Source organism: Dermacentor silvarum, chromosome 9, assembly GCF_013339745.2.
Source record: "Dermacentor silvarum isolate Dsil-2018 chromosome 9, BIME_Dsil_1.4, whole genome shotgun sequence".
Lineage (NCBI taxonomy): Eukaryota > Metazoa > Arthropoda > Arachnida > Ixodida > Ixodidae > Dermacentor > Dermacentor silvarum.
The window spans coordinates 48,508,064-48,527,760 of NC_051162.1; the positions used below are offsets into that span (position 1 = coordinate 48,508,064).

General features: G+C 47.0%; 1 protein-coding gene across 1 annotated transcript; it reads right to left on the reverse strand.

Annotated features, from left to right (window-relative positions):
- Window positions 1-15,780: 15,780 nt before the first annotated feature.
- LOC119463571 (uncharacterized) lies at window positions 15,781-16,548 on the reverse strand. Its single transcript, XM_037724401.1, has one exon. The coding sequence runs from the start codon at window positions 16,546-16,548 to the stop codon at window positions 15,781-15,783; it is 768 nt and encodes a 255-aa protein (XP_037580329.1).
- Window positions 16,549-19,697: the final 3,149 nt, after the last annotated feature.

Consider the following 19,697-nt stretch of genomic DNA (forward strand, 5'->3'; position numbering starts at 1 on the left):
CACTGATTCTAATATATCTCCCACACAGATAACTTATCACCCATTTTGTTTCCACAGCATTGAACCGGCTGGACTCTCGACCATTTTCGGAAATGATCCTTGGACCATGTCCATATGCGTCGATGGCACAGAAAGCCACGAAAGCCTTGTTGCACTACCTCAAGTCGACAAGTCTTGGGGACCGTCTGTAGACTTCGTGCGAAGTTTCAAATGTGCGCGAAACTGTGCTCTCTCTATTTCCTTTCTCTCTCTCTTTTCATACCTATACCCCCTTTCCCCAGTGCAGGGCAGCAAACCGGACGTGCGTCTTGTTAACCTCCCTGCCTTTCCTCTCTTCTATTTCTCTCTCTCTCTCTTGTTTCCACAAGATAAATATTAATAGCAATTTGAAAGAAAAGAAATGAAAGCTATTGTTGGATTTTTGAGCGTTTTTAACATTCCTCAAAGAAAGCCGCAGAAAAACTCATATTGCGGAGTGTAAGACTGCTGGACTGATCAGTACATTAATAAAATCGTCCCAAAGATTGGACAAGCCTACGCAGTCTGAATCACGGATGCGCGAGCCGTGAAGAATCCATTTTGCGAGCAGGCGATTGTGATCACACTAGCTTGCAACAGCACAAACGTTCTTGTTGAAAATTGAAAACGTACCGCTTTGTTACCCCTCAACGATATTAAGCAGTACAATGCAATGAAATTGGCATAAGAACATAGCCGTAAGCCACGTTGACACAGAGTTAGATAAGAGCAAGAAAATAGTTCTCTTGTTTAACTAGAAAGCTGCTTCATCATGATTCCTTTTTTTTTGGGGGGGGGGGGGGGGGGGGGGGGGGGGCGGATAGGGCGCTATTTTGCAAGCACGCATGCTGGAACATATACGACGCTTTACAATATTCAATTAAGAATGTAGTCACGAAAGGCCACGGCTACGCCTTAGCCAGCCATCCGCGAGTACATCTGTAATGACACTAAAAACGTAATCGCAGTTACTGCATTACAATTTCATTAGCGTGCCAGTTGCCTGGCGTGGGCATTTCGCTCCTTGACGTGTTGTAAATTCCCGTGGCGCTCCCTCGGCTGATCTACAGTAGCAACAATGACGATGATTTCCATGGCGTCAGTGAGCAATTCTTGTCAAATAGTGCTGCGTCATCAAAAGTAAAAGTTCACAGTCACTTTAGCATACGCTAATGAGGATGGAGCCGAAAGTTTCCGCGCTTACGAGGCATTCATTAGATTACTTGACATTCTCATTCGAATGCGTTCTTACTTCCTACTATTAGTGTTCTCCCACCAAAGGCCGGGGGTCCGATGCCTTATTACTTCTATCATAATTACCTCTCCCTTAATAAATTTGCCTTATTAAATACAAAGGTCGCGGGTTCGACTCCCGCCAAAGGTCATGGGTTAGAACGCCTTAATTACGTCTATCTTAATTAAGGTAGAGTAGAGGAGGACTTCTTCCCGTGGAGCGGGGCTTTCATAAAGCGGCGACCAGAGTAGAGCGCGCATACTCACATACGCTCATATATATATATATATATATATATATATATATATATATATATAGTACGCTACAACCTTTAGTACGCTACAACCGCGGAGCAGTCGTGGCTTCAGGGAAGCGTGCTCGTCTCGCACCGTGGAGGCCCCGGTTCGATTCCCGCCCAGACCAAAATGTACCAAATTTCCATTTCAATGTCACTAATTTACATTGTTTACCAGAACCCCCTGACAAATGTGACGTAAATCCGAGCATTTTCGTCGTCTTTGCGGCGTCGGCCATTTTTCGTCACAGCGCAATTTCACCAAGGTCACCCGCCAACATAGACATCTAAGGCTTCCGTCTTTAAACTAAAATTCGTTCAGTGCTTCACTAGTCCATAACTATACGTATAAGAAGATGCTGTGTCAAGCGGAGCGCATCAATCTTTTCTGATATACTGGGAGCTTGAGAAATGGAGCACTTTCTTTTAGTATGGAAATGGTAGATACCGAACCATTTTTCCGTCTTTTACAATTAAACTTAAATCATGCTGGTGAGTCAAGGTGGTAATTAAACCTATAATGAACATTAGGGTAATTTCGATCAAAGAAGAAAAGCAATTAAACCTCAGTCAAGACTCTAAGCACGTCACCCTAGGAGTTAGTAAGCAGTTACAAACATGCAAATCGCGACACTGCAATCATTTTAAGGAATAATACCCTACTTATTTCTTTGACTAAATTTGAGTTGACAGATAGCGCGACTGCCAAGCATCAATAAGGCACCTATTAATGATGTCACGAAGAAAGGAAACAACATAGCTGGGAGCATTACATCCCGCAGCCAGCATTCGGAAAGCAACCCTCCATGAAGGCATCCCCTTCGCTTTTCGGCCCTCAATTACTCCGCCCAGCAAGTGTCACGGCACAAGAAAAAATCGGCCCAGTGTGCTTGGTTCCAGGTAGGTTTTAATCGGTGTCACTTGTTCGGGTACTTTTCCAACCGCTCTGTGCACATTGCAATGCCTGCATAGTAAAGAGTTCGTGTATGACCTGTGGCAAGCACAATTACTCTCTTCCTGATGGATGCGTCGTTTAAAAGCAGAGCGTACATGTTTGCGGCGAGATAAAAGCACAATAAAGCACACAAAATGTCAAATGGTGCGATAATGTCAGATATCATGACGTTGTTGCGAGGCATAATTTATGGCACCTAATTGTACTATTCACAAAGAACTAATGAGATCGCTGTCCGCAAGAAAATCCCGCAAGGCTTTTACAGATTGTTTTTGTTGATAGGGACAAGACCAGAGACCAAGCAACTTTATTTTACAAAAAAGAGACGTCTACAAAAGGTGACCAGATGGTCACGAAGTGCCTGCCCATGTTGGTCGAATTGTGGCCATTCGGTGAGAACATGCTCTGCAGAGACTTTTTGCGTGTAACAGAGCACACTGTCTGAAGAAGTTCTTTTGCGTATGGGGCATAAAAAGCGGGGTGTGTACGCCACATCTAGATGTAAACAATGAAACACTGTGTAAAGCATGTTCTTTCTTCAAGTATGGTGAAAAGCTTAATAAAGGATAAATAGTGCGCAATAAAGAGGATTTTGTCCGCTTATCGAACCACATGGTCTTTGATAATCCACGTCATGTACCTGAAGTGCTCTTTTGACGTCGGATACAGCGAATGGCATATGTGTGAGTTCATTCAAATTATGCGCCACAGCAGTCACTCTTTCCGCTACTTTATTTACCGTTGTTCCGATGTGGCTTGATATGCATTGTAGATAGATGTGATGAACAGAATACGAAGCAGAGTTCAAAGCATTCTTAAATTTCTGGAAAAGCGAGAAGTTGTCAACATAAAAATGGCATTGCAATAGTTTCTGCAGTGCTGCTTTGGGGTCCTACTGCAGTACCCAATTTTGACCACAACGGTGCAAGTTTTCCGTAGGACCTCTACACATCAGAACTTCACTTCTGGACGTCAACAATAACAATACTGTGCTAATTGTGATGGACGATACCCATCACCATTCGCAAAATGTCCGAAGAAGAAAGCGGTAGCTGAACAGAACAAGGGAGGTCAACAGAAGGGCCACATGTATCGACGTTTTTCCGTACCAAATCCAGACATAGTGGAGGACAGGACCTTAAACCTAAACGAAGGCATCGATCTCGCGCAAGGCAGTCTTCTAATGCACCTGAGCAAAATGCAAACTGCTCGGATGCATTAAACAATATGACGTCGACACAATCCTCTAATCCTTCTGGAAAATCATCAGCAGTTCCGGACCAACTGTCCACGGCTGCTCAAAGACAGATTACTTCTTCGCTATCACCACAGGGAGCACTGGTTAAGTGGACACTACGAGGGATCACCTCGGACCGTCGGTGGTGCCGATGCTTTTTTCGGCATTGGAATCCATACTTAGGCTTTCACCCGAATCATCATCATTAGCAGAAATTCAAGCTCTGCAAGCGATGGGGCCTATTTCGGAGAAAACAAGAATTCAAGCCATTGTTTCAGGTGCAGGGTGTCCCAGCTATCACGCAGCACGACTTAAAGAAAGAGCAACGGCGTTACGCGAAGCAAACCTAGTGCGTGTTGTTTCCAATACAGTGTAGTAGGCGCCAGTAATTTTTGGTTACTAATATTTAATTAATTAATTGTAATTAATTATCTAACTCGAGGAGTACTGTACTAATTATCAAAGTGCCAATGAGGCGTTTGTAGGCAACCACGTGAGGCATTTAACTGCGGTATTTTCAGCGCCGTACTGATTGCGTACTCATTTTTTCCAAGTGATAAAGAAACCCCGCGAAATATAAAAAACACCACGTGACGACGCTCCAACCTACTTAATAAAGCAGCGCCCTCGAACAAGCTCCCTCTGAGTTAGCCAGAATTAAATAAACGAAAAAAAGAAAGAAGAAATCGTGACCGAGTTTGTGCTTTACCCCGACCGAAGGAGCACATCGCGTTTGGTGTTAGTTGGAAACGAGCTGCGATAGCTGCTGTCTGAGCGCAGATAGTGTGCATGGGTGGCTTTTTTTTTTTGCGCAGAACCTGTCACCGCAGAAGCTGATCGATGAAATCCGCGCAAAATTTTAAAGGTGTGTTTTGTATCGCCCCAGTCGCCATTCTAATGAGCAGAAGAAGAACATGATGCTTGCTTTGGGAGCTGCAAATGGCAACACAAGAAAGGCCGCAAAGATTTATCGGTCATGGAAGTGTGGCGGTAGACCCAACGCATCGACAATCATCAGAAATTATGAAAACCTGCGAGAAACCGGCAGCTTCAAGAAACAGCAGCAGAGGACTTCATCTTTGAGTCATAACATACGCGCGGATGTTCTGGCATTTATGGCCTCAAACCCTCAAGCTAGCGTGCGAGAAGTGGCCGCCCAGGCACCAATTTCCAAGTCGTCAGTTTGGAGGATTTTAAATGACTCGGCCTTTCACCCGTACCACGTTAACCTGCACCAATGCTTGAAAGCGAAGGACTTGCAGAATCGTCTAGATTTTTCGAATTGGATCCTCACAAAATCCGATGAATCACCGAACTTTCTTAGCAAAGTCATCTGGACAGATGAAGCCGATTTTTGAAGAAATGGCCAGGTAAATCTGCACAATGCACACTATTGGCGGCACCCACCGGGGTGGCTCAGTCAGCTAAGGCGTTGTGCTGCTGAGCACGAGGTCGCGGGATCGAATCCCGGCCCCGGCAGCCGCATTTCGATGGAGGCGAAATGCAAAAACGCCCGTGTGCTTGCGTTGTAGTGCACGTTAAAGAACCCCAGGTGGTCAAAATTAATCCGGAGCCCTCCACTACGGCGTGCCTCATAATCAGAACTGGTTTTGGCACGTAAAACCCCAGAAAGAAGAAGACTATTGGCGGTACTCCAATCCACACTGGGTAAAGCAAACTCGGCACCAATGTGTTCATTGTGTGGTGTGGAATTTACGACTGTGGCATAATTGGTCCCATATTCTTCGATCACACACTCACTGGACCGCGTTACATGGACGAAATCCTTGAAGGGACGGTGGATGGGCTTTGCAGCGAAGTCCCGCTGTCACGTCTTCCACCTCTGTGGTATCATCAAGATGGGGCGCCAGCACACAGCGGCAGCCGAGCACGAAACTGGCTGAATGCGACTTTTCACACACAATGGATTGGAAGGCACGGGCCTGTCCATTGGCCGGCTAGGTCACCTGATCTCTCTCCACTCGATTTCTTTCTGTGGGGTTACGTAAAAGATCATATTTACGTGACCGAGACGAAGACGTCAGATGAGCTCAAGGCAAGAATAACGGATGTCTGCAGCAGAATCCCACCCTCGGTCCTCAAAAAAGCCACTGAAGATGTGATAAAGCGGGCTCAGTACTGCGTGGCTGCAGAAGGGGACCTAATCGAACACGTCCTATAAGCGGTAGTTAGTGTTCAACGGCGCTTACGAATGCACCGATAATAAAGCAACCCGGAAATATGCCTTTTTCCTTTGTTTTTCGCTCACGTCCCGATTGCCAAATCGAAACATTAGGCAGTGGAACATTACCTCAGTTTTGCATTACGCATCGGTTTTGTCTTTTCTCTACACGTGGCCGGGTCACTTCCGAGTGTGTTTATTTTACTTTTATTTTTGCCATGAACCTGTTTTAGAAGCACGTACTCATGAAAAATAACGCCCTCACTTTAATTTGGCTTTGGTCCGAAGGAAGCTTCTGGCGCGAAGTATAGCTGCGCATGCACTCCTTCGATGCGGTGCGAGCAGAGCTGGTATTTTGAAATATTATATGTCTATTTCATTGCTTATTACGTTTCGTCCGTGATCAGAGTATGGCTTCGACCGCGATATCAAGGACCATTTTTATCAAGTGGCTCACTCCGCCGTGAGAGACGGATAAGAAGCGTGACGTATAATTGACAGGAAGAAATCGCTGCTATGCCGCGAAACTTGCGGTTGCGGATCCTTCCATACCATTGTCAAGGTGATGCGTTGTCTCTTGGGCGGTGCGACAGGCAAAAGCCGTTGCTTTCAGTCAGCTTACTTGAGGGCGCTCGTTTATGATGCGGGTGGGAGGGTCGTCACGTGGTATTTTTTATATTTCGCGGGCTTTCTTTATCACTCCGAAGAAAAAATGAGTACGCAATTAATACGGCGCTGAAAATACCGCAGTTAGATGCCCCACGTGGTTGCCTACAAACGCCTCATTGGCACTTTGATAATTGGGACAGTACTACTGGAGTTAAATAACTATTTATAATTAATTAATTAAATATCAGTAACGAAAAAGTTACTGGCGGCTACTACACTGTACTGGAAACAATACGCCTTAGGTTTGCCTCGCGTAACGCCATTGCTCTTTTTTTAAATCGTGCTGCGTGATAGCTGGGACACCCTGTATATTATCGCTTTGAAAAAAAAAATTCACTAGAACACTAACGGCCTGAAAGGAAATCTAATAGGCTTTCGTAGATTGACGCAGCTGTGGATGACACTAAAGCTTGCCACGACGTGAAGTCTTTTTCTAGCTTTATTTTTATTCCACGACGATCCCTCGTCGTTCTTTCCTTCCTCCATGAGTGACGTGCTGTTTCCTTCCCACCGTCAGGCAAGTATGATGCAAGTGAAATCGCGCCTTGATAAATGCGCTCGCTCATGTAGGCTAGATTGGTGGATGGACGGATGGATGAATAACTTTATTGAGGGCCTTCGGTGCACGCGATTAGCGCGCAGCGGGCCGCTCCCACGTCGGGACAGAAAGGCCTTGCCCGTCCGCCGCATCGTGGGCCCGATGGACAGCCCAGAGCTGTGCTTCAAGGTCCGAGCTGCGTAGAACTCGGTCCCACTGCCGGGAACCAATTTATGTAGTGCGGGGAACGTATTGAGTACAAAGTATTATGCCGAGGGTCGGGGATATGCTCCCTGTTCCGAAGGACAGAATTGCCCTTTTGGAGTCGCAGTATACCAAGCTTTTACCGTCTTCTAAGAGTGCAAGGCTGATGGCCGCCTGCTCGGCCACCTCAGGACTATCATTGCGGTCCGTGCACGCTTGAGGACCGTGTCATCTTTGTTGGCCACCGCTGCTACCTAGGCTCGTCTGCCGGGATATTTGGCTGCTTCCGTAAAGCAGCACGCTTTCCCGGAGGCGGCTGCCTGTCGGAGGAGTGCTTTGGCTCGAGCAAGTCTTTTGTCGATGTTGTGCTCGGGGTTTATATTCCTGGACAGGGAGGCTGCCCTGATGTTTTAGACGCGAAGCATCTTATAGGAGGCTATGGCTCGGGGCTATGTCACTCCCTCCCTCCCTCCGCCGTGCGGCGTCCACACCCCTACTGCGCATGCGCATCCTCCTCGCCCTCCTCTCCTTGTCTCATCTCCTCTCCTCTCGGCATTCCTCCTCTCCTCTCCGACGCTCCTCTCCTCTCCGGATTACGCAATGAATTGCAGCACCTGCGGCTCCGCGCGCGAAATGCGAAGCAGATTAGGTTAGATACGCGACGGTAGGCGCCCCAGAGACACCGGCAACAGTCACCAACGCCGCGCGCGTTCGGTGCGAACGCCGGCAAAACGCCGACGGCGTCGACAACAGTTCTGCGCGTTGCTATTGCTGCTGCATGTCCAAGTTTATACAGATGATAAAACTACCTTGAGTCGACCCCATGGCTGCTTCGCATACTACTCAGGGTTCCCCTACGGGAAGATGGTGTCATCTTTTTTCCTCTGGTCGGGTGTTATCCCGTGGCTGTTACACTCGATCTCCCTAGGCGCGACACCGATTTCTCGTAGAATCCATCTTCCCGCAGCTGTTCCGGACAGCCTGGTGATCTGTGCCCGTTCCTGTGCCTCCGCAATCTCGCTCAGCGCGTTGTACATGCCTAATGCGTTCGGTGCTTCCGTGCTCGTGTTCATGGCTCTCTTGGCGGCCTCAGGCAGGAGCGTTTCTAGCTTGTCTCTCTCCACTTAGGTCCAATTGTGCATGGGCGCGATGTACACGAAGTGACATATTACGAAGGCCTGTGTCAGTCTAAGCAGGTTGTCCTCCTTGAGCCCGTGGTGCCGGTTGGCCACTCGTCTCAGTAGGCGTGTGGCGTTCTCGGCCTTCGTGGTGAGCTTAGCGACTGCGATGAACACTGTTCGAGCCATTCGCCTCTATTGTCATGCCCAACATCTTGATGTGACGAACCACCGGAATCGTGTTGCCTTCAGCGGTGTACAGGGGCGATATTCTGTAAGAGTCTACTTAGTGGACTGGCCATTTCGGCTGTCGCTCATTGGCTGCTGCTTGACGTGCAGGAAAGTGCCAGCCAGTCTCCTTCCTGCACGTCAAGCAGCAATCAATTAGCGACAGCCGAAATGGACAGTCCACTAAGTAGACTCTAACAGAATACCGCCCCAGGTGGACGCATGGGTCGGTGCCTGTGTCCCATCCCTTCGGTTTGGGATCTCGTCCCTTGGGTCTATACCGCAGCAGCTCAGTCTTGCTCGGCGAGCACCGCAGTCCTGTTGGTTTGAGATATTCCTCAGTGGTTCGGATCGCATTTTGTAAAGTGCACTCGATTTGTACTTCGCTCCCCTTTGCCACCCACATGGTCACGTCATCTGCATAGATGGTATGTTGGAGGTTCTTGATTCGAGTCAGTTGCCTAGACAGTCCTTATCATGGTCAGGTTGAAGAGGGTAATGTAGATCACCAAGCCCTGCGATGTACCCCTGTCGCCCAGTTCGACTGGCTCCGACTGCAGGGAGCCGACCCGTAGCGAGGCCTGCCTTCCACTCGGGAAGCCCCGGATGTAGACATGGAGACGTTGACCAAGTCCGAGTGTTCAGATTTGTTGTAGAATGAAGTAGTGCCGTATGTTATCAAAGGCCTTTTCTAGGTCTAGGCCTAGGATAGCCTTGACGCCTCTTGTGCTGTCTAGTATCTGGCTCTTGACCAGCTTCATAGACTCTTGAGTCGTAAGCCCCTGACAAAAGCCAATTATATTGCGAGGATATATCTCGTTGCCTTCCAGGTAAGGCTTCATACGGTTAAGCACCGCATGCTGCATGGTCTTACCCACGCACGACGCGAGCGAGATCGGACAAAAATTGTCCACGCTGAGAGGTTTGCCGGGTTTCGATATTAGGACCGTTTTGGCCGTCTTCTATTCTATGAGAACTTTGCCTGAACGCCAAGTCTCATTAACTAACACAGTGAGCTGTTCCGCGCCGCCTTCGTCCAGATTTGGGGGGGGGGGGGGTTGTTGGTGTTGTTATCCGGCCCCGGTGCAGATCGGCTGTTGAGACCTCTGAGCGCTTGTATGATCTCTTCCGTGGTGAAGTCGGCATCAAGCTCCGCATTAGGTCAACTCCAGTATTGGGAGGTCACGTCCTCGGGAGCTGCCGCATCCGCCACGGGGAGGTACTTGGCCGTCAGTCTTGCTATAAGCTCGCCCGGTGTTTCAGTCTTGCATGCCTGGTATAGCAGCTTTCTCATCGCGTCCCTCTGCGAAGTCTTGGTGTTCGCGCCGTCCAAGAGGTGTTTCAGAAGATTCCAAGAGCCGCCTTTGCGTACCTGCCCGTCAGTCATGCTGCAGATCTCGTCCAATTGCTGCCTAGCTAGCGTGTAGCAGCGTATTCGATGCTCCGGTTTAGCTCCGCAATCTTCTTTCGCAGCCGACGATTCAGGCATTGCCCTTTCTATCTTTGCAGTAGCGAGTGCTTGGCTTCTACCCAGGCAGCACATCACATGGGGCCGACTAGGGCCGATGATGGTTTTCAGCCGGCACTGGCTGGGCCGCGAAGGCCCGCCGTTGCCTCAGTAATGCCAGTGTTGGCAAAGCCACTGTAACAGACATCCAGCGCTGGCCCTGCTTTGCCGGTGAATGCCCGTTAATGGCTAGGCCGGGCGCCGCAACTATCTATTCCGGGCCTGCTTTGCCGTTAGGGTGCCGTCATTGGCTGTACATCTCTAAACATTGGTTAACAACGTCCGTTTAAAGCTATAGGCATAGCCGCATTGTTTAGCAGTTCTGATAGACCCGTAAATATCGGCCTGTCAAACAGAACGACATTTCAATATTACTTTTCACGCAGCATTCGCTGGCCAATCCTGATTATATATGTTATACAGCACGCAATATTTATTTGAATTTTTCACCGCTCATGCCAACTGCAACGAGATCACTCTGTTAATTTTTTTTTGTTTCTTACTAAATTATTAGACAGTTTTAGTTTAGCGTGGTTACCGGAATAGCGGGCGTACCGGAATAGCGGGATCGAAGTGCGCATGCGCAGAACGCTAACCGACCCATACCGTTTACCGTGCGCACGCTATTTCTCAGAGTTAACGTTACCGTGTTAGCGTGGTGTACGTAGTGTACGTAAAACATGGCGGCGGTCCCGGTCGCCCGCTTCGAACTGAATTTGGCGTTGTTTTTGTAGAATTCACTTCGTTCGTAGCAAATGACTGCGTAAACGGCTTTTGCTTAGTCTCATGCCGCTTCGCCGAGAGAGTGTTATGGCTAATCTTGAGTAATTTTCGAGATCGCTTCTCGTTTCGAACGCACCTAAGCCTAACGAGAGAAATTTTTTCTGAGATGCGAGCGCCATCTGTCGCTAAAGTCGGGAGATAGGCGCGACGACGGCATATGGCCTCTGAGATGGGAGAAATTCGGAGGCTATGGTAGACAGCTTGCACTGCTTGTCTGTTTCGTTGCAGATCGACGGATATGTGAAGTAAAAATACAACGCGCTCCTGGCTTCCATTGCGCTGCCTATCGCACTTTCCGGACGCACACACACATAGAATTAGGTGCCCTGTGTATGCGAAATTCAAAGCGTAATGGAATAGCGCCTCGCACGTAAACTACGCTATCACGCTATACTAAAACTCTCATTCTGCAAAGTTCGTTTGCGGAACGGTAACGCTATTTCCCGTAACCCCGCTATTACGCTAACGCTAAACTAAAACTGTCTATTATGTAACTTCTGCATATTTTTTTTCGTTTTATTACAAAGGATGTTAACTTTCGCGTAATTGTATTTATTTTGTTGAATCATTCGATCGGACATTGTTAACAAGTGGCACAAGGGCACTCCATTATAATGCGTCAATGTGCGCTTGCCGTGTGCATCCTCGATAGGCGCAATAACAAATTCAAGGGGGTATATAATTAAAAAGCATGTGCGCTTACATGTGCGTCGTTTAAGTAGTGTTGCGGGTAGTGAATTGCAAAATACTGCATAACTTTATGGTGCAATCATCTGTACCACTTGTCAGTGTTGCCGTCGCTAGCTCAACTTCTGTAGCGGCTTTAAATTTTATTGCCAGTACAATACAAGGCATTTTGGATGACTGCTCCCTATATTATTTTTCTGCATATAGAGAATATCGAACTGTGCAGTAGTGTCTCCTGTGGCCAACTTCATTATAATCTTAGGTGCCTTTCCCGGAAAACTCTGTCGTGCGTTTTTTTTTTTTTTTTTTTTGATGCCAGATGATTTTTTCAGACCAACTGGCACAGTAGGCGTAAATTCCTCCCCGCAGAAAGAACCGGGGAAAAAAAGAAATGGCGCTATGTTGAAGAAGAGGTTTCTGCTGGGCTTTTAGTGCATATTTCTAAAACAAAAAACAGCCAATAGAAGAGACAAGAATGTGAGACAAGCCCAACGCTAACTTACAATGGAATGCTTATTTTGCACGACGCCAAATATACCTACACTGAAGAGAAAGGGGAAGGCAGAGAACAGAGACAACGCCACAAGGGATATACGGGGGTGGGAGGAGGGGTGGGGGGGGGGAGTGAAGAGAAAGGTTTGGTCAGACGACCAGGACGTCTATACAAGGCGCTCTCCGTTGTAAGGGAACAGAAAATACAGAAAATAAAAAAAGAACAGGAACGTTCGTGGCCCGCCGCGCCATTCCGAACCTTGACTGATGGCTGAAAGAGTTGAAGTTACCGACCTAGGACTGAGAACGAAGAACGAGGCTAAGATTAAGGAGAATACAGGAATATAGAATAAAAAAAGAAAATGAACGCTACTGGATAAAAATGTAGGCTACTGAATAAAATTAATTTCTGATTAAATTGGAACAAACATAAAGAAAAAAAAACTACTAAAACATTTATGCATTTTTCAAGTAGGTGAACTCTTTTTGTGAGAACAACACAGATTTGAATAAACTTTTTGCTGACGATTGCATCTTATATCTGCTAATTAATAAACCTATCGTTGTTTTGACTTTGCAAGGAGGCATACATAAGCTTCCTTATTCCTTATTAAATTCAGGCTCCCACTTACACCCTCAACGACACACCTCTGGTAACTTCTTCCTCTTGTAGATAAATATCTCGGTATACACATGACACACGTTTTTGGAATATGTATGTTGAGTTTTCAATTTACCAATGCCAACCGCATGTTTGGGTTCTTGCTCCAAAATTTTCTTCATGGGAAGCTTTTATTTTATAAATCTATGGTGGGGTCAATCTTCGAGTATACCAGTTCTGTCTCGCAACTCTCGAAAGTGTCCAAAACCTTGCCGTCCTTGTTTTGTTACATACAATTACTCACGTGTAGCCAGTGCGTCTTCTACAAAATAATCGCTTGGTTTACCTTGTCGCCGTATGCGATCTCGCTTGTGTTTGTTTATTACGATTTATTTTATTACTCCCGCTGCTTAAAGGACATATTTTTCTACCTCCCTCCTACGTTTCTTCCCCCAGCGGCCACGTTTGAAGCTTTCTTGTTTATGAAAAAAAAAAAAAAACTGGCCGCTTTTTTTATGTAAAGCCTTCGGGCTTTGACACTATACTAACATAATTAAGTAAACTAATATGGCGAACTTGAACGAGATCCTTGTACTCGCTTTTTGGGCTTCACTTATATGTTATGGGCCGCGTAATGTATTGTCGCGAGGTTTCTTAGATACGGCTGCAGCTCCTATGTATCCATTTTTTTTCCGAAGGGGGAGGTTGTATTATTTAACTAGAAGCAAGAAATCCATGGGGGCATGTTAGCAAGTGATGCTGTGCGCCGGACTACCCCTTTGCGCATACGTTGGCTTGCTCTACCCTTCTCCTGGGATAATGAGCGCAAAAAATAAATAACGATGAATACATTCATTGATCAGTTTGAGTTGTTATACAGGTCCATTTTTCAGGTTTTACATTGCAGCTATAATATATAATAAAATCAGCACAAGTGCTACTGCTCCTTCAGCCACAGCAGCTTTTGGAAAAAGAAAAAAATAAATAAATAAAAGAATAAAAAAACGTGCGCGTGTCGTTCTTCACTACTATCAGGCGAAGTGACGTCAAAATACCAAGAATGCGTTTCACTCTCACCACGTTTTCCCTGCGTTCCCTCGCTTTGCAGTGTCGAAGGTATGCACGGTCTATAATGCGCACAGCCGAGCCTGCGTTGCTAATCAGAACCGGATGGGCGCACAAAGAAGCGTGAATAATGTCCTGTCGAATTTGTTGCTCCCTGCGCGGACCTCGCCCGCTTCCAAAAAAACGTGGTGACTCTCGGTCTCTCGGAGGACGAGGGACCCATACACATTCTGCTTCTGCCTGTGAGCTGTCGTAGCCCACATTTCTTGCACCATGTTTTGCTTGCGAAGCATGCATCAGCTTGTCCAGCAACCTGTTCAGTACCAGCGGCTTGACCTTCGCCACTACAAGCTTGGTTCCACACTGCTATCGGGTGAAACATGAACAGCTAGCCAAACGTCAGAAAGCTGCATTTACTGCGAAATAAACTAAATTATCGCAAGGTAAGTAGAATTGTCTTATTTTTATTCTCAAGTATAGTGTTTCAACTAAGTATATTGCCTAATACGTGTATTTTCTTTTTTTACAGAGATAATGTACGGCCACTTTTTACTTCGTACGTAGACGGTGCTGCACCGCTTCAGCGTCAGCTGAAACGCACTGTCTGTTTGAAAACACGCAGCACGGCACATTTGGGCTGGTACACTCAAGAAGACCAAAGTTGGATTGTCGTAATTCCTTACTCAGGAAGTACATTCTGCGAGCTGACTGGTGTTCAAAACTTCCTGCAAAAGTATAATCTGTTGTATTGCAGCTTGCTTAGGTGTTTATCATGAAACAATGCACCCTTTCTTTGCTACCTCTGTTCTAAAAGCTTACGCATTGCCAAAGGCTAAGTACAGCTACCCACAAGCACTTACGAGAAGTCTTGCGATGAAGGCATAATTCATCATAATTGGCTAGTTAGAACAAAAATCGCATATTTTGATGCAGCGGCATTTTGTACCTAATTTATGCATATTTCTGCTTTTTTTTTAGCTTCAACAGCTTGTTTGGATGAAGAAATCATATCTGTGGGAGGTTGCCTTCAATATAATGAACGCCATCATGGGTCATGCAGTTCAACTGCCATACAGCCTGCATGGGAAGAAAAGCAAGAGACTGTTTAACATGCGGCTATGCAGAGTGGAAACAGGTGATACGCATTTAATTTCTCAGTTTTGTACCTTCTGCCTATATTATGCGCTGCTGACAGTGTTGGGATAATAAAGGTATATGTATTGTATGCAGATGGTGCCTGAGAGACGCAGACATCGACATCAATCAAGTGCAAGACTTCATAAAAATGTGGCTGCCAGGCGCCGTCGACTATGCTAATAGCAGAAGGCGGCATTACGCCGAAGCGGCTCAACCCCCCGTAGCGTCATAAACAAAGCTTTCGTAGGTTACCCACAGGATTGGGAATACGAGCGACAATCTGTATCAACCTATTTTAAGACCAATAAAGAAATTGTGTATATTATTTGGTGATTTTATAGTAGATCATGGCATGTTGCGTCGAGCTACCGTGCAATATTTGCGTAATTTAAAATCGTAGGAAATAATGGCATCGCCCGCATAAATCACAATCTGCCAATGTGGCCATGCCAGTGGGTAATGCGGGACAATAAATTGACTAAAAGTGGCAGAGCCGGCTATTGACCAATACCGGCGCTGCCAGTAGGCAAGGTGTGACACTAGAATGGCAATGAACGGCAGAACCGGCTATCTGCCTGTATTGGCGCTGCCACACGATGGCCGAAATAGGCCCTTTAGTGGCATGGCCGCGCTCGGCCATTCTTGACGCGGGTAGCGTTGCCGGTTTCGGGCCTATATTTGTGCCGGTGTTTGCCATGATATTGCCGTGCTGGGGCCAGCCTGGTTGTGCTGCCTGGGTAGCATGTGGGCGAGTCTGCTGTCCATCTTCTCAGTTTCCAGGTCGGTGGTGACCGTTCGCGTTGCTGCCTCGAGATCCGTCTGGAGTTGCCTCATCCACCAGTGTAGGGGTGCGTCCGCGTCCTCAGCTCTCTGAACTTGTCCCAGTCCACTAGCTTGAATATCTTTTTCTCGGTGGAGTGCGAGCCTACCGTCATCGCTGTGATGTAGTGGTCGCTGCCCAGGTCCACCTCTGTGTTAGACCACGACGCTCGAGTAATGTTCTTGGTGAAGGCGAGGTCGGGCGTGGTTTCCCTGCTGGTGAAAGTTCCCCATCTCATTGGTTGTGTCGGGTCGGTTATGAGCTCGAGGCCTGCCTCGATGCTCTCTTCCCATAGATCTTTGTCCTTAGGTGTACTCTGCACGTATCCCCACGTCGGATGCGGGGCATTAAAGTCTCCCGCCACGATCAGGGGGTTACTGCCTGCCAGGTGCGTGGCCTTGGTTAAGAAAGCCGGAAACCTCTGTCTGTGCTGTTTTGGGCTGCTGTATGCGTTGAGGGTGAACGTTGGCTTGCTACGTTTCCCTTTGCCTGCTATCTCTACCATCAGATATTCGATGTTATTAGACGGCATGTGGATGTCGTGCTGTACGAAAGTGAGCTTGTTACGTACCAGAATGGTGACCCCCCTACCGTCGGAATGCTTGGCCAGGGTACGATAGCCCTGGATTTTAATGCACTCGGTGAGCGTCTCCTGTAGCAGGATCACGCTAGATTTCCTTTCGTGTGTCCTGAGGTACTTCTGTAGCGTTTGTGCCTTGCCTCCCAGTTCTAGACAGTTCCACTGCCATACTATGAAACCGTTAGTGGGTCCTGCCATCATGAGGAGTTCTATGCATACTGGCGTGACTACCTGGCATTGCTTGGTCCATTGGTTGACTGGTCTCCATCCCGGAGAAGCTAGTCAGTCGGGGTCCTTGTGCAGGGGCCACTACATTGTCTAGGAAAGCCTCAATCTTGTTGCAGCGTTGGTTGTATCTTTTCCATAGCTGCCATGTTGGTTTGGAGACTGTTCATGTTAGTTTGTAAGTTGGCTACATTGGTTTCTAGACGAGCGATATTGGATTGCATGCTAGCTACCGACTCCGTTGGCTGCTTGAAACGGTCACTGAGCGCACTCAGCATCTCGCAATCTTAGAGCGAGCGCGCCTGGCCGCCGTAGATTCTTGTTCGCCATTGAGAGCCCTGCCTTTGGTGGGCCTCTCGCTATGTAGGCTAGATGGTATGGCGAAAAATCTTTACCCACTACATAATGGGTAATCAGCCTCGAGAAGCTGCTCATGAGTGATGTTATCTACGCGATGTAGTATGGGGAAAACTTGATGATAAGTAATTCGCCAGGCGAATAAAAATGGGCTGAAGGGCATATAGCAGGCCCTCTCGAGTCACGACCGGCACTCGTCGATATCCTTGAAAACAAAAATATTAATTAATTGCATTCTGCCAGCACTCACTTCAGTAACACGAAGTTAGGGAATATTAGAGAAGCTCCAGAAGGTGGAGCGACTGCGTAACGACCAATTAGGAAAAAAAAGAATATTACGACCAAAACTTCCTTTCGATGGACTACCGTGATGCGAAACATTCAACAGGGTGATAATTCTCAAGTTTTACGGAATTTTTAAAAATTGCCTGTTGCAGATAACGTAATTCCAGTCCAATAGCTGGATTATTCAGAGAGGCGGACATTACTTGCACGAGAAACCGAAGCACATATTCGAATAACTAGCCAGAATTCACTAATTAACTTACTAATTAATTACTTTGCGGCACGTATTGCTATTCCCGAACTGTAGTCGGTGAGTTTGCCAGGCGTATTCATTCACTTGGGATAAAAATCCAGAATGACACCAGTTTGGAGGTATGCGCTATCAAAGTCGCCGTAAAAATGCATTGTTGCTCCACTTATTTTTCAACAAAACGCTCTTTTATGCATTCTAGCACAACAGTTACTGCAACCCCCATGTATTTTCTCCCACACTTTGGGAAATAATGTCTCTAAACTTGTGCCAATTTGGCAATTCATTTCAAGTGGATACGACTTGCCAACTCACCTGCTACAGTTCGTAAATTGCAACATGTCACCTAAAGTGATTAATTAGGAACTTAATTTGCGAACTTTCGTTAACTACTCGATCGAATATTTGTTTTAATTTCTGTTTCTAGTCATGTCCGCCTCTTCGAATAATCCAGCTCACTGACACGAATAATGCTGTCTGCCAAAGGTTATTTTTAAAAATTGCGTAAAACTTAAAAATTATTACCCTTGATAGTGGCTTCTTATTTTCGCGTTTGTGAGCTAAACGTCCTTCCTGCTCTTTTTCTGTTAGATAAGGTTAGCGCTGCCTATCCCTAGCTGTTCTGGTGCCTGACGTAGAACCAACGCTCACCTTCTTTGGTCGAGGCATGTTTGCAGACTGAGAGCAGGAGCAGCTGTGGAGGGTGGTGAGCGGCGCCCGGTGTTCAATCATTGCACCAATGAGCACGCGCCTCCAGGACAGGTCCCTGCCAATTGCGCGGTATCTGCACCTCTAGCACGTGAAGAGGGCGGAGCTTCTGCGTTGTTGCGGGTGGTGCGGCCTTCGTGAATATCAGACCGAGGACCTCAATATTATCGTAAGGTCATGTGACTCACCTTAAGCGAACCCTTACTGCAATACAGATTGCCTATTTCTTAACTCCTAAGTTAGTTTATCACCTCACATTTTTAACGAAACAAAGACAGTGAGTTTTATTTAAAATTTCATCATATTACTGCCTGCAACCTCATAATTTTTTCAGTATTGACACGCGTAGAATTTTTTTATGTTTTCGGTCAACGTTTTTTACGAGCCAATCAGCGTTACAATGTTCTTGTAAGCACAAGACGCCTTTCTGCATCTGAAGTTTCTCGAATATTATCGCTGGTTCTATCCGTTGTCTATTGTTACTGAACCTTCTGTAATCTGACTGCATGCGCGACGCGAATTGTGTAATACTTTCTAGCAGAATTGCACTGGAACTTTCGACGAGCCATGTATAAAATCGGACGCGCTTGATCCGCGGATGAGTTAACCATTTCAAGTATCCGTCTTCCGGTGCAGCTATGTCTTCTTTGAATCTGACACTTAGGTGTCATTGCGATAGCAACCAAACGGACTCTCTAGACGCATTTCTGCCGCTGTCGTACTTTCCCGCTATCGACGACGCATGCGCAGCACGCGAGCGGGGGTGTTATAGTGGTTAGAGGGTCTCCAAAGAGGCGCATTCATTTGGCTACAAAAACGACGAAACGGACTGGGCGCACCGTCAACGCTGCACACAGTTGCCTCGGCGGAGTATAGCCAGGGCAGCGCTCTGCCTTCCGCTGCTAGCGTAAGCATTTTCACACTATGCCGTGTCACTCTGTACCTGTGTCCCAGCTAACGTTATCCAAGCAGTCCACAAAAAAAGATTAAAGAAAGATGACGCAATATAAAAACAAGACCTAGAGTGTTTGATGGTCATACCTCTGACGACTTAACACCGCAGGTGCTATAAGTTTATCTTGAGCCGTGTTTTAAAGATATATTTTTAGTTGAATGGCTTGGCTAACGATAATACGTACAGACGTGAGCAGCCTTGCGTAGAACGCGGGAACTGCGGCTTCCGGGGCTCTCCGGAGTTATCCAAACGCTAGCTGCTGCGTCCGACGTCTATCGGCAGGTGCTGGGCACGTTTGGGCCCAGCAACTACCGTTAGACGTCGCAGGCTGGCTCTGAAGAGCCCCGGAAGCCGCCGTTCCCGCGTTCTAAACAAGGTTGCTCACGTCTGTACATTAGCCTCCCTGCTGAGTTGCTGTGTGTATGCACTCGTCTAAGCGGAACACACAGTAAACGTCAAGGTGACGTTATGGAACGTATCACTGGGCGCGGACTAAGACCGAAGCATTTTCTTTGCTCTCTTATCGCGCACCACAGAAGTGCGACGCCTGCAAGGCTTGTGAGCAGC

What these genes read in the sequence shown, in the direction of transcription:
- LOC119463571 (XM_037724401.1), bottom strand. Translation starts at nt 16,548, where the DNA reads ATGGCAGGACCCACTAACGGTTTCATAGTATGGCAGTGGAACTGTCTA.